Consider the following 16,278-nt stretch of genomic DNA (forward strand, 5'->3'; position numbering starts at 1 on the left):
TTCTTTTTTTGATGTGCACATATTAATTCTATTAGACGTCAGTGCAGCATTTGACACTCAGATCAGACATGACATTCTACTGTCCAGAATGGAGAATATGCTGGGTATCTCTGGCACTGCCCTCCAGTGGTTCAAGTCCTATCTGACTGATAGGTAAGAGTTTGTTAGTCTTGGCAACAGCAGATCCAGCTCAGCGCCAGTCACACGAGGAGTTCCTCAGGTCTCTGTCCTAGGCCCTCTTCTCTTCTGTATTTACATGCTTCCCCTTGGCCATATTATACGTAGCTATGGACTGGGTTATCATTTTTATGCAGATGATACTCAACTCTACTTCAATGTTAAAAGTGGAACTTCATCAGAGCTTTCTCAGCTCACAACCTGCCTTAGTGAAATTAAAACCTGGATGGAGCAGAATTCTTTAAAATTAAATTGCAACAAAACTGAACTCCTGCAAATTGGGACTAAAATGCAACTTAATAAAATGAGCTCCTTCCCAGTCCATCTTGGCAGTGATCTCATCAGACCTGCCTCTACTGTAAAGAATCTTGGTATCATTTTTGATTCCTCCCTCTCTTATTCCGCCCACATAAATCACATTAAGAAACTTTCTTCCTTTCATCTCCGTAACATATCCCGTGTTCGCTCCTTCCTCTCCTTCTCTAATGCTGAGAAACTTGTCCATGCTTTTATCACATCCCACATCGGTTATTGTAATTCCCTACTGGCAGGTGCCCCTTCTAATCTTTTATCACAGCTCCAGCTTATTCAAAACTCAGTCCTTACTCAAACCAGCAGCAGCGAACACATCACACCATCCTGCTCCATCTTCACTGGCTCCCTGTGTCTTACAGAATCGAATATAAAATCCTACTAATAACCTACAAAGCCTTAAATAACCTTGCGCCAAACTACATCAGTGACCTTCTCCATCACTATGTGCCTGCCCGCCCACTAAGGTCCTCTGATTCTGGTAATCTTGTTGTGCCCCTCACTAATCTACACTCCATGGGTGACAGCAGGGCCTTCAGCTGTATAGTGCCCAGACTGTGGAATGACCTACGGAAATTAATCAGGTCAGCTGACTCCATGAATTCTTTTAAAAAACAACTCAAAACTCATCTGTTCAGGAAGGCTTTTAGCTCTACTTGACTTTATTACCTTTCTCTCAGTTTACTTCTCTGTCAAGTTGCTAATGTAACCTGTATGTGTGTGTGCGAGACCATCAATTATGTTCTCTGTTAGTCTTTTATACTCTGATTTCACTGTTGTAATCTTCTTTATTTATTTATCTGGTTTGTACAACGCTATATACTGTATACCCTGCCGTTCTTCTTATATTCTGTAAGTGCCTTGAGCATGGGAAAGGCGCTATATAAATAAAATGTATTATTATTATTATTTTCACACTTGAATCCACGCAGTTTTATAAATGAGACCCCTGTACACTGGATTTAAATCTCAGCCCCATCTCTGTGTGCAGTGTGCATGTTCTCTCTTGACCCCTTTCTATTTTTCTCCTGAAACTTTTGTTTGTCCTCATACTGCACATCTCAGAGCCATGTGTCTTATTATTTGTGACTCTAAGCTGGGCTGGTGTGAATATGTTTACACTCCTGTGCTCCTGCCTTGTCAGGATGGACCCCAATCGGCAGATGAATTAAACAAATTAACTAAATGGATGAATTGCTGGAAAGACATTCAAATACATTGTTCAAATTTGTTCAGATTTGCTTGGGTTGGTCCACTGACTGACAGTCCTCAAAGTCTGAGTCATGCACGTACACTTAGGGGACATTTTGTAGGGCTCTCACAAGGCAGGTAATACCACTCTGAGACAAGAGCAGGTACTGTAGTTCACACATTCTCCTTTTATTCTCCTTTTATATCGGCAGTTCAGAAGGACATCTGACCTCACTTCTTCACCTGTTCCAGAAGCCCCACCCCTTCTGGGAAGCCACCGTATAATCGAGAATTGTCTTGCTGCAGACTTCCAGAAGCCCCACAGTTCATAATAGCCAATCAGATTGCATGTGTATGTCACGCGGGTTACACAGTGGAAAATCTAAGAAGCCTGCAACACTAAATGGCAGTGTTGCTACCTGAGAGACAGTCGTACGACATGACACGCCTCTGCAAGACACGCCTACTCGACAGTCATCATTGTTCATGAGTCAGGTCCCATAACCCCGATCTTAACCATAGTGTTGGGAAGTGCAAGGTACGCCTTCAAAATGGGTTTGTAGCAGCGCTACGTGACTTAAGAACTTCAACTCCCAGCAGACCCTGCTGTGGCCCTGATTGGACGTCTGAGGAGAGCACAGGGACTGCTGGGGACAAGATCAGCCAGTGGGAGCTTCGAAAAGGGAAGTCGGCTATAGAGTAAGGAGGTCTGTTGTTTGTGTCTGAGTTCACCAGTCTGCCTTGTCAACAATACCATCACCTTTGGATTATCATCTTTATCCTCCTGCATTATTGAGCCTGTATGGATGTATGGACTGTCTTGTGCCTGCCTGTTGTGTGATTGTTGTGCTTCGTCGGAGGGAGCGCTCCCAAATCTCACCAACCCCTTGCCGCATCAAGAATACAAGACTGTTTATATGTTACTTACAACAAGCTGTTCCTTCATTCCATTGCATTTGGACTTTGTTGTTAGTGTTTATCGTGCTTTTTGCTGTTGTCATATTGACGTATTTTGAAATTGCCGATCGGGTGCTGGAGAGGGATTGTGGTTTTTTTTTTTTATTTATTCTTTAGTTATATTTTACTTTCTATTTTTTGTTTAATATATTCAGTTGGTGTGGCACAGTGGGTAGTGCTGTTGCCTCACAGTAAGGAGGACCTGGGTTTGCTTCCCGGGTCCTCCCTGTGTGGAGTTTACATGTTCTCCCCGTGTCTGCGTGGGTTTCCTCCTACAGTCCAAAGACATGCAGGTTAGGTGGATTGGCAATCCTAAATTGTCCCTAGTGTGCGCTTGGTGTGTGTGTGTGTGTGCCCTGCGGTGGGCTGGCGCCCTGCCCGGGGTTTGTCACCTGCTTTGCGCCCTGTGTTGGCTGGGATTGGCTCCAGCAGACCCCTGTGACCCTGTAGTTAGGATATAGCGGGTTGGATAATGGATGGATGGACATATTCAGTTTGATTATTGGTTAATCCCTTTTGTTTCCATGTCTCTGTGTGTGAGTGGTGTGAGTCTGGCCAAGACTGGATGTGGCCCTGGGGTCGTCATCGAAAAAATAAATGAATCACCATCCCTGCAGCGGTGTGAATCTGAGAGGTACTGTGTCCGCTGCAGGTGTGCTGAGAAAGACACCGAGGATCGGCATATCATTTAACATCATTGATGTGTAAAGCAAAGGAAGCTAAACATCATAGAAAGTGTGCCATCTGATTGACTCCTCAGCAGAACTCTGGAGGTCTTCAGCTAAACTCCAACCACCTTGGTGACCAGAAGTAGGCATTTGAACCTGCGTCAGGTTAGAAAACGAAACTCCTTCTTAGAAGCGTTGGGCATCACATCAATGCTATTCTTTTGCAATTTACTTTGTACCTTTTTCATTTTTCTTTATTTTTTATTAAAACGGGGGACACCAGGCTGGTACCCCAGCTCATTGTTGTGTCTGCCTTCATTTTATTACACCGGTTATCATTGAAAGTAAGTATTTGATCACCTGAGCAATGCTGGTCCTTCTCCTCAAACTAAATCTACATAAGATCTACTTGAAAGAGTTCAGCGATTGTTGGGGGACACTGGTAGGAATCTACGAGAATGGCAAGGGAATGCAACCTGCAAATAAAAAACACAAACCTCCGCTTGCAGTCCTCTTTATATGTGCCATCCTTTAACCCCTTTTCTGACCCTGAGACACAGCCTATCGCATAATTAACTTCATGTAAAGGCGTCACAGTGGACCTCATTAATAATAATAATAATTCATTACATTTATATAGCATTACACACGCACACACTTACTGAACCCCCTCATCACCCCCACCCACCATCTAACCATCACGTTACTTACCAACCGTTGTAAAGACCGTGCAGCAAAAGAAAAGCGAGCCGAAAAAATTCCACTGTTCCGGTTTCTGAAGCCACTGCACATCGAAATCTTTGGAGATCCTAATCTTGGCGTCTTCCATGAACGCCTGTCGCCACGCGTCTTCATCATCTGCAAGGGAAGGGCAAAGAGAGCCGCGCGATGGCATCAATGGACAGGAAAGACAGCAAATAAGAGGCACGAACAGGAAATGGCAAACAAAAGGTGGAGATTTAAACGGGGGAACGTGCAAGGCAAGGGACAACAAAAAGAGCAACGAGTAGGAGAGAGGATGTGCCGAGAGAAAGAAAGAGCAGCACAGGCAACATGGGGAGAAACAAAAGAAACCAAACTGGAGCTGCCAAAGAAAGATCAATAAAAGTGAACCAATCGTGCAAAAGCGAATTGTTACGAAAGACTGCGAAAAAGTGAAAGTAAAGAATTACAAAGTATTACTAACATCTCTATATATATAATCCAACATCTGTCTGTCTGTCCGCTTTTCACAAGAGAACTACTTAACGGATTTAGATCGGGTTTTTTTCTATAATTTGCTAGAACATTCCGGTTGATTTTGTGACTTCTCTCATCGTGTTAAGAATCATAGTTCGCTGGCAGGAGCGATATATTCGCACTAATCCAAGACAGAGGCTGCGGGGATTGGAAGCAGGACATCAGGAATAGGGAGCTTGGGGGGGGGGCGGGGGGACCCTCCTCACTCACACGCCAGCCTCCATTTGAATCTCTCTGCCTCTCGTCACGTGTTGGACTGCACCTTGACTCCACCAATACCTATTTGTTCATTGATTTTTAAAGTTTGTCCTGTTTCACTACTACGCAGGCAGAGCCGCAGGGGACGGCAAGTATGAAATGAAATCAACGAACACATCTTATTGCTCCATCTATCTAATCCTTGGATTTAGAAACAAGCAAAGGAACTTGCAACACAAAAAAACATTTTGTTTCATGAAAGTAAACCCATTTGATTGGAATTCTGAATAACTTAGATGGATACTTAAAGAAATTTCTGAAAAATGATTACACATTCCTGTGGTGGGGTGGCACCCTGCCCGGGATTGGTTCCTGCCTTGTGCCCTGTGTTGGCTGGGAATGGCTCCAGCAGACCCCCGTGACCCTGTGTTCGGATTCAGCGGGTTGGAAAATGGATGGATGGATGGATGATTACACATGTCAAATATAGAATATGCATAGTTAAATGGAAGAAAAAATTAAAATAGATAGATAGATAGATAGATAGATAGATAGATAGATAGATAGATAGATAGATAGATAGATAGATAGATAGGAAAGGTAAGGCATGATATAAGATAGAGAGAGAGACATAATGAAAGGCACTATATACCATAATGTACATAGAGAGGAGGTTAGACAGATAGTGAAAGGCACTATATAACAAGGATATCAAAATAATGAAATGTACTATTTAACATAGATAGATAGATAGATAGATAGATAGATAGATAGATAGATAGATAGATAGATAGATAGATAGATAGATAGATAGATAGATAGATAGATAGATAGATAGATAGGAAAGGTAAGGCATGATATAAGATAGAGAGAGAGACATAATGAAAGGCACTATATACCATAATGTACATAGAGAGGAGGTTAGACAGATAGTGAAAGGCACTATATAACAAGGATATCAAAATAATGAAATGTACTATTTAACATAGATAGATAGATAGATAGATAGATAGATAGATAGATAGATAGATAGATAGATAGATAGATAGATAGATAGATAGATAGATAGTGAAAGGCACTATGTAATAGATGAAAGGCACTATATAATAGATGATAGATGAAAGGCACTATATAATAGCTAGATAGATGAAAGGCACTATATAAGATAGACATAGATAATGAAATAAACTATATATCTATCTATATAGACAGACAGACAGACAGATAGATACTGTAGATAATATAGTAAAAACGCATGATGTTCACTTCCATCATGGACGTTCTCTGAAGCCTGCAGGGTTTGGCAGAACCCCCACCAGCTCCCTTAACGCTGCTGGCTGCTGTCATTCTCGCAAACAACTGAGTTCTTCTTTTCAAGGTCAAAAAAAAAAAAAAGAATCACGTTGGCGCCTCCATTTCATTTAAGTTTTCCTTTAGCTTTGGTCTCTAACATTTGAGGCAGACCTTTCTTTTTAACTTCAAGGTTCTCCATTAGCTGTGTGTTTTGTGTCTAAATCAAAGCCACTGAATCTCGGTTATCTCAGTTTCCAGTTCTTTCATCTCTGCAAAAATTTGATAACATTTTCATTGTATTGTTGACATGATCATTTAAACTGAACCTTCCCAAAATCCCACCACTGTTGCGGGCTAGCAAACTCCTTTTTTAAGGTTTCCACCCTTTCCAAAAAAAATAAATATCTGCTTAAAATGTTGATCTTCGTTTAAAAGAGAGTTAAAATGCCAATCTAAGCTGTCCACAACATAATAAATAAGCTGTGGTCAGAAAGAGACAGGCAGATAGATTGATAATGAAAGGCACTATATAACATGACTAGACAAATCAAGCCCCTTCCCATATCACCCGACAATTTTTTAATTCAGTTTTTCAGTTTGAAAGTCTACAGGCACATTTGGACACAAAGGAAGATGTGATGCCAAACCAGTCACACACACTCTGAATTGTTTTCTTCTGAATTTTGGTAAACAGGTGCCCAACTTGTACAATGAAGAACATGAAAAGTAAACACTGGACCCGGCCTTTGACTTGGAATTCTGAGGCTCCTTCATGGGCCATTGTGTTACCACCACCCGTCACCATCGCTGGTTTCAGTCGCCGCAGGACAATGCAAATGTCGCTATCTTATTAACCGCCACCCTATTTTAACAGCCGCAAAGTGCCGCCGTCCTTCACATTCTTAGCCAACCCGTCGTTCCATCTTCAAAGCAGACGAGAATGAATGAACACTACCAACATGTTAAGAAAATTGTTTCTCGTCACGTTGTTTCAATCTCCCATCCGAAAATCTCGAAAGGGGCTTACTTTACCACTCACGCCCGACTCCCAAAGCCCATCCGTCCCCGGGACCCTACACGCCTAACATCGCTAATTTTGCTCTCCCGAGTAAGGAGCCTTTCTTTAACCGAGAACTTCCAAGCGCTCACCGATTATCTACTTTAAAGCTAAAAGTGACTTTGATGCAAGCCGTGAAGTCACAGAAGAAAGAAAGTTCCATGTTTCCTGAAGACAATGATGCATAAATTACACCACATACAGTGTTCCAAATAATAATAATAATAAACGCATATAGTGAAGCAATAAAATGATAAATGTAAATGCCCAAAAGTCTTGAAATACATCGATCGAAAACATACTCATGAAGCTTACATGTTTGGCAAAATAAAAAATACATGCCCCTTAGCAAAAAAAGCAAACGTCATTAATTACCTAAAAAAAAATCAGGGTGAATGAAACTAATGTAGAAAGAGAGGCAGTAGGACGAGCCAGGCGGGACACTCACCCGACGAGTGGTTCCTCGAGATGTTCCACAGTCTTGTAACAAACAAGTCGTAGAGGGGGTCCGGCGAGGTCTGGCCACCCTCGATGTGCCTGAAGAGCAACGCTCCGAGTACGGCGTAGCCCACCAGGGACAAGATGAGACAGAAGTGCGGGAGCAGCTGGCACGCGGCGGTGCAGCATCTCCGTTTCACTTGACAGTTACGCCCTGCTTCTTCGTCGGCGCACATCTTCAGCGCGGACGGCGTCTCTAGCGAGGCATAACCCGGGAGCGGAGGCGACTGAACAGGTGGAGGGTAGGGGAGACGGTGCTCCGCTTACGCATGCGCGCGCGCGCGCGCACGCACACAGCAACAGCCTGTGAGTCCATGAGAAGAATGAACCGCGAGCAGCTCGTTGAAGTTGACTCACTGCAGAAGTGTGACAAAGAAAGAGATGTGAGATCGGCAGCCGTCCCCGCCCCGACGAGGAAGGAGCCCGACCACCCTCCCCCCGAGGAGACGCAAGTCCATTGCTGGGCGTAGGCACACACGCCCTTGTGCAACTGGGTATTACTTAGTGTATAAACTGGGCATTAACTGAAGATGCGCACACTCTAATAAAGGGGTCCGTGCTACAAAAGGACACGGTGACAGAGACAAAGATCAAGTGTCCCGGTTTAAACTATGGCACCTTCATGGAGAGGAAAGAAACCCGCTTAGACATCAACGTCTGGAGCTTCCGTACACAAGTCTGAGGCGCTTGTTGGTTGCATTTTGCATTTTAGCTGAGATCTTGTCACTGCGCTCTGCGAAGAACTCGATACAAAACTGAACTGAAATGAATTAAATTATGGTTAGGGGGCGCTACGATGATTATACAACGTTTGCAAATAGGGCTAGAGGTATACGGTGGTATTTGTTTGCTGCCTCGTCATACTTTGCTGCCGTTTATGCGAGAAGCAAAATAAGCAAAATGTGGCAGACGTGTCTGACAGGTTACGCTTACTTTCAGGGTGTGCAGACCTGACAGGCAGTAATGTGAAAATAGAAATATAAGGATAAATAAAACGGATGGAATGGAATGTTTGAAATGAACACACGCAGACGACACGTTTCAAATAACTTTGAATTTGATTCATTTCTGTATTTAAGTATGGCATCTGTGAGAAATTGGGTGTGGCTCAAAATCTGAGCCGATGAATCCACTAAACGAAATTGGTGGCCGTCTAGGGCACCGTCACTTGGGGGGCTCCGGACAGTGAGTGAGCTCTGTTACCCGCTGGGCGCCGTTAATACAAGTAAAAGCACGCATGCTCCGTACATGAAAGGGGTGCGCGCTTCTGTTTAAAGTCCGCGGTAGATACGCGAAGGGGCGCATCGACAGAGAGACACTGGTCGTCGAAGTCTTATAATACCGACCATGGGCAACGAAAGGGCGACGTCAGTTCACACCACCTAAGGCTCCAAATGGACTTAGACCAGCATTGCTCAGAACTGTCACAGTTTGCGACGCATGGGGTCAAGATTGGCATAACAGTTGTGGTTAGTGACCACTTTACACAAGTAAATGTCGTGCCGTTATCAGTTTTTCTTCTTCTTGTATTTAATTTTTCAGTGCAGTAAAACAGGGTGGTAGATTTCACGCTTTCCAATTGTATTTTTTTTCTCTGGCATTTACAAGTTTCGTATGGGATAAATAACTCTCCCATGCATACAGCTGACTGATATTCTCAGTTGTTTATTTATTTGTCTATTTATGTATTTATTTATTGATTTATTGTGCGGCACGATGGCACAGTGGTAGCGCTGCTACCTTGCAGTAAGGAGACCTGGGTTCGCTTCCTGGGTCCACCCTTCGTAGAGTTTGCATGTTCTCTCTGTGTCTGCATGGGTTTCCTCCGGGTGCTCCAGTTTCCTCCCACAGTCCAAAGACATGCAGGTTAGGTGCATTGGCGATCCTAAATTGTACCCAGTGTGTGCTTGGTGTGTGTGTGCCCTAGCTGTGGTGGGCTGGCGCCCTGCCAAGTCAGTCACCTGATCTTAACCCAATTGAGCAGGCATTTCACTTGTTGAAGACTAAACTTCAGAGAGAAAGGCCCACAAACAAACAGCAACTGAAAGCCGCTGCAGTAAAGGCCTGGCAGAGCATTAAAAAGGAGGAAACCCAACATCTGGTGATGTCCAGGAGTTCAAGACTTCAGGCTGTCATTGCCAGCAAAGGGTTTTCAACCAAGTCTTAGAAATGAACATTTTATTTCCAGTTATTTAATTTGTCCAATTACTTTTGAGGCCCTGAAATGAAGGGATTGTGTTCAAAAAATGCTTTAGTTGCCTCACATTTTTATGCAATCGTTTTGTTCACCCCACTGAATTAAAGCTGAAAGTCTGCACTTCAACTGCATCTGAGTTGTTTCATTTAAAATTCATTGTGGTAATGTACAGAACCAAAATTAGAAAAAAGTTGTCTCTGTCCAAATATTTATGGACTTAACTGTAAAAGAACTGTTCATATTTGTAGCGAGCACAAGAGATATAAAAAAATAAGAAAAAAAAATCCTACACACAAACTGCCCTCTTCCCTGAGAACACAGAAGAATGTCTGGATTCAAGTCTTAATTCACTCGTGTGATTTGGAAGAGTCGATTCCTAACACATTTCATTCACTCGTGGCGCTGCATTGATTTTCTTGTTTAGCAGCGTACTGGCTATGTACAGAAAATAAATGTTTCGGTAGACACTGTTATAGCAGGATTAACTGTAAGCTTCAATACACTGAAGTTTAATCTCTTGTGAAAGTATCTCACCGCGTCTGACAATGATTTGAAAGGAAAGCATCTGTGATATATACTGAAGAAAATGGCATGTCAGATTAAAATAAAAAAAATATGTACACCGGTTGCACATAATAAAATAGTTTTTAACAATAATACACTAAATTAATATATCCTGAATCATGATCCATCCATTATCCAACCCGCTATATCCTAACTACAGGGTCACGGGGGTCTGCTGGAGCCAATCCCATCCAACACAGGGTGCAAAGCAGGAAACAAACCCCGGGCAGGGTGCCAGCCGACCGCAGGGCACACACCCCCACACACCAAGCACACACATTAGGGACAATTTAGAATTGCCAATGCACCTAACCTGCATGTCTTTGGACTGTGGGAGGAAACCCACGCAGACACGGGGAGAACATGCAAACTCCACGCAGGGAGGACCCGGGAAGCAAACCCGGGTCTCCTAACTGCGAGGCAGCTGCGCTACCCACTGCACCACCGTGCCGTCCCCTGAATCATGATATTTTTATATAAAATCAATGAAACTTTTTCATTCTCTCTTAAATTAATTATACAGGGCTATTCAAAATGAAAGAGCAGATTTCAAAAATTTATTTCAAACAAACTATATAAGACAGAAACACATTCCACACATCACTGGATAGAGGAAAGTTCAAAGTTTGGTCCTATGGTCCTTGAGGTTGCATACACTCAACATGATTGAGCACCATGTGTAGCGAGACAAACATCAAAACGGTGGACCATTTCTTGCCACACACGAGTCAACTGGTCCCTAGTTACTTAATTCAAAGCTTCCTCAATTCAATGTCGCAAATCTTGAAGATTATTAGGCTTAGGTGGAACAAACACTCTTTCTTTAATGTACCCCCATAGATAAAAATTGCAGGGGTTAAGGTCTGGAGACCTGGGAGACCATAGACGATGAGCAAGATCTTGTTGTCCACCTCTTCCAATCCATTGTCCTGGAATGGTGTCATTTGGTAATGCCAAATCTTCATGCAAATTCCACTTGGAGGTCCAGTGTTACCCGAACGACACCATTCCAGGACGATGAACTGGTGTAAGGTGGGAACAGCTGCAAAGAAAACAAACACACACAGACGGGACTTAGTGTCGCCAATCCACCTAACCTGCATGTCTTTATACTGTGGGAGCACCTGGAGGAATCCCACACAGACACTGGGAGAGCATTCAGACTCCACACTGGGAGGACATGAACCCGGGTCTTCTTACTGCAAGGGGAACAGGGGTACTACTGCACCACCATGCCGTCCACGTTGTTGAACATATTAGCGGAATGCAGACTCAGTGACTCAGTGACCTGTTTCCCAATGTTTATGTGAGCTTACAATACTTTGAACAATTCCAGTAACAGTAGCATCTCATTTAGGAAATTCAAGCTGATTGAGAATTTTTTAACATCCTACAGTAACTCAAGAACATCTTCTGGATTTGGTCAGACTGAGTATTAAATCAAACACTGCCAGAGCAATTCATTTTGATGCTGTCATTAGAGAATTTTCACAAAAAAGGCAAGGAAAGCTCATTTTTTAAGTAAATACTAAGCCTACTTTTTTCCTTTTGATTTATCATTCTTTCATCATGTAAACATTGTAGAATTTGTAGTATAAATAAAGAATGTTCAAATGTCAGTTTTTTTTTCTCCTGATCTTCATTGTAGCCTATAACAATGTTGAAATGCACATTCTTCCTTATGACCTACTCCATATCACGTATGAGGGATTATAGGGACAGAAGGATTCAAATGCAGAAAATCAATGGAGTGCTCTCTTCCACCTTCTCTACCCTGCACTTAAAATAGTAATGGACTAAAATACAGTGACTAATGGAGCAGGATAGGAGTCCTGGAAATATTTAAAATTCCTCTAAGAAGTCATGGTTATCCTTCTAAAACCAGGCAAACACAGGAACATCCCTCAAAACTACAGGCCCAAAAGTCTGATCAGCACCATAAGGAGAAGGTGTTGAGAAGTTCATCCTTGTTCACCTCCTCAAATACAAATCTCAGAATGATAGAATTAGTCTTAGGAAAAGTTACTCTTCCGCTTTCCAACGCCTGAGAGCAATAACATACATCACAGAGGGTTTTAACACTTGGGCTGCATGTGTCATCTTCCTGGATGCTTCTAAAGCCTTTTGATAAAGTATGGCATGAGATGGTAATCCACAAACTGTTCCTCAAAGGCTTTTCTCACTGTCGAATCCAACTGATCTCCTGCTGCCTCCAACGCAGAGCATTCCTAGCCAACATGGAAAGGTACTTCTCCTCAGAAAGGAAAGTCACAGCTGGGGTACCACAAAGATCTCTCGTCTCCCCTTCAACACACATGTCAGTGACCTACCCAAATCACGGCAGGAGGAACCTTGACGTTTTAATATACAGTTGAGACAGTAATCCATTACAAACCTAGAAAACCCTAAAAGACTGCAGCGGTCCATCAATGCCTTAGATACCTGATTCTGGACTTTGATGCATTGAGGTCAATCCAGGCAAGCTCTCATCAAAGCTACAGAGCAAAAGACTGCGGTCTCCAGCACATAAAGACACCATGACCCTGGGAAAATGTGGAGTGATAATGGTCAAGCGTCTAAGAAACAACACACCAAGTCCATCATTCCCAAAGCCACAAAAAACCTGCAATCAGCTCCACCTTGTCCTCAACAGAAGTACAATGAGCATCAAAATAAAATCTTACCTTACAGATCTACTATTCATGCCCAAGTGACATATGCAGCACCTGTTTGAGGTCATGCTGACAACTGTCACATCCAAGCCCTCACAAGAGAACAGAAGAAAGCATTAGGACTTGTTATGGAAGATCCCGATTAGAAGATTAGAAAAACTGTGATGAGAACAGACCATTAAGTCCAATAGGCCTAATCCTTCCAATTCATCTAGATCAGGGGTGTCAAACTCCGGTATTGGAGGGCCGCAATGGCTGCAGGTTTTCATTCTAACCACCTTCTTAATTAGTGACCTGTTTTTGCTGCTAATTAACTTCTTTTGCCTTAGTTTTAATTAACTCGACTCAGACCCCCTTAGTTCCTTCTATTTCCTTAATTAGCAGCCAAAGAATAATGAGACACAAAATGAGCAAACAGGTGACCAGCTAACCACATAATATGAACTGTAAAGGACAGCCAGGTTCCATGCCCGGCAGGGACGCCTCTGCTGCATCTGTTCCGGGGGAGTCACCACGGGCAGCTCAATACCTCCCCCGGGACGCTTGGTGGCAGCTTCCCTGGTGGATGATGATTCTCCAGGCTGGCACGTGGCTCCATGGGACATGGAGTCCTCCACAGCCTGGTTGGGGGCTTGGATGGCCGCCAGGGGGAGCTGCATGGACTTTCCAGCCCGGCTGGTCAATTGTTCAGCCCCACCCAGAAATGCAATTAGGCCCAGGTGACCAAGCACCTGGAGTACGTCCGGGTGGGGTATAAAAAGGCCAGCCACCACCACTCGAGAGAGCCAGAGTCGGGAGGAGGAGGACTAAGCCTGAGGAGGAGTGGTTGTAAAAGGGAGAAGAGAGTAATTGTGAGTGTATTTGGGACTGTGTTGGGCCTGTGGGACATGGGGAAGGAGTGCCCCACGGCTGAAGAAATAATAAAGAGTATTTATTTAAGTGCGTGCCTCTGCTTGAGTCTGTGCCGGGTCGGGCGCTATAAAACGCCTTTTACAGAACATAAAGAAAGATGAGGGTCTCAGTAAGGTTTATCTCTCAGGTCAATAATCAGAAACAGAAAATCAACAGTTTGGGAAATGTCTGCTGTAGCGGAAAGAGAGCAACAGCAAGACGAGGAATTAAGTAACGGGTTTAATTAACAGCAAGAATTGGCTTCTCATTAAGAAACTGGTTGGTGTTTGAAACCCCTGTTTAGCTGGTCATCTGTTGGCTCGTTTCACGTCACATTTCTGTTTGGCTGCCATTTAAGGAAGAAAAGAATCAGTTGAGAGGACTGAATCCTTAAAAACAGGGCTATTAAAATGAAGGGAAAAGGAGTTAATTAGCAGTGAAAACTGGTCACTGATTAGGAGAAGGGTTAGAATGAAAACCTGCAGCCACTGCAGCCCTCCAGGCCTGGAGTTCGACACCTGTGATTCTAGATGGTCTGCATTAATTCTTTTCATTATCTCTATGTATAATCTTCATTTGGATCTTGATCTTTGTTTGTCCGCGAATGAATTAGAAGAAGAAGCACTAGATGGCAGTAGAGAGACAGCTAAAACATAGGCATTGCATTAAGAATCTCCTCCAGGCTTATACTACTGAAGACTGTAGTACTCCAGTCACTCCTCAAAACACAGACATTCAAACTAAACAAATTGTTGTGCTTTAAATTAACTAATCTTTATCTTTATATATAATTTTCATTTGGATCTTGATCTTTGTTTGTCCGCAGATTCCACGAATGCGTAGACCACCTTCCAGTTTAGTACGTTGTTGTTACTAACGGATGTCAACAATGTGCCAGAATAACGAAAGGGGAGGTGGACAGTGTTACGCTGGTTAGCTCCTGAGGCCTGGTTAGAGAATGAGATTGCCGAAGATAAAAGGTACGTGCCTACGTAACATATGAATCAAAGAAAGACAGTGGGTAAAATGAATGACAACGTAACAGCACGTTCCGGAAATTATTATTGTTACGTTGTAGCCGGCGAGTGCTGCGCGTCTCACAGTTGTACCCTGGCTTGGTCACACATCAGTGAAGTGATCCCTATTTATGCTTTAAAGAGCCTGGATACCTATGTGTCCCCCTTTTATATCCATTGCTCCGTGTATATTGCCTTACTCTTTGGATTGCCACAAAGCAACCTGCGAGATTGGAGAAAGGTTGAGAAGAGATAATGAGAGGAAACGACAGCGTCGTGAAAACGAGACGGACTGTGAACGGAGAGAAGGAGAAATGCTCCACCACCACCACATAATTACTATTCGGACAGTGATTCCGAGTAGGCCGTTCCTATCGAATCAATGTCCAAGGGTTTTGTTTTGTAATTTTGTTTCCCTTATAAAAAATCATAATGCTGTGTGACGAAGGGCCCAGTTCATGACTGGCAGCCGGGTTTAAACAGGGAGCCCTTCACAGGCAACTTTAACACGCGCAACGTAGTTGGGCACACATGGCTATTTAATTTATATTTTTAACATTTTGTTAAATTTATTAAAAGCAAGTAACATTCTATACAAACAAGTCAAATGTGGCAAAACTAAGTTCAAATCAACCTTCACCCATGAGAAAGAGAAGAAGGCCAATAGACAGAGTGAAACTTTAAGAGTAGTAAAGAGAGAGATGCTTATATATAGAAATGCTCAATTTAAATGCTTATTCTAAAATGTTATTGTTTTGAACAGATCCTCTAAGAAAGAATTAGATTTTTTTCCAGTTTCAAATAGTATATAACATCAGATACCCACTGACTTAACAGAGGTATATGACAGCCAAACCTTGTGGTAACCCTTTTGATTCAGAATGCCAGTCACTCTGTGCAAGTCACCAACAGAGAAAGAATCCTAGAGCGTCACACTTCCTCCTCCATATTTGACAGTTGTTGTTACACACTGAGGAACCGTCCTTTCACTAACTTGACGGCGTACAAACACCCTGCATGATGAACCCATCCATCCATCCATTATCCAACCCGCTGTATCCTAACTACGGGGTCTGCTGGAGCCAATCCCAGCCAACACAGGGCGCAAGGCAGGAAACAAACCCCGGGCAGGGCGCTAGTCCACTGCAGGGCACACACACACACTAGATAGATGATGAACCCAAGTTTTCAAATTTTGATTCCTCAGTCCATAAGACTTTCTTCCAGTCTTCAGTAGTCCACACCTGAGTTTTCAAAGCCCTATTCTGTCCTTTAAGGAATGGCTTTCTTCTTGCCACTCGCCCTGTCATACCTGCAGCACAAAGTCTCCTCTTCACAGTCCACACTA

At 43.1% G+C, this 16,278-nt stretch overlaps 1 protein-coding gene across 1 annotated transcript in view; it reads right to left on the reverse strand.

Annotated features, from left to right (window-relative positions):
- kcnk18 (potassium channel, subfamily K, member 18) overlaps positions 1-8,017 on the reverse strand; it is a 43,926-nt gene extending 35,909 nt beyond the window's left edge. The window contains exons 1-2 of the mRNA XM_028796016.2: positions 7,541-8,017; positions 4,017-4,163 (exon numbers count right to left, since the gene is read on the reverse strand). Coding sequence (XP_028651849.2) covers positions 4,017-4,163; positions 7,541-7,766 — 373 coding nt within the window. The 5' untranslated portion in view covers positions 7,767-8,017. The remainder of the gene's footprint in view (positions 1-4,016; positions 4,164-7,540) is intronic.
- Positions 8,018-16,278: the final 8,261 nt, after the last annotated feature.

The sequence above is a fragment of the Erpetoichthys calabaricus genome, chromosome 2 (genome assembly GCF_900747795.2).
Source record: "Erpetoichthys calabaricus chromosome 2, fErpCal1.3, whole genome shotgun sequence".
In the NCBI taxonomy this organism is placed as follows: domain Eukaryota; kingdom Metazoa; phylum Chordata; class Cladistia; order Polypteriformes; family Polypteridae; genus Erpetoichthys; species Erpetoichthys calabaricus.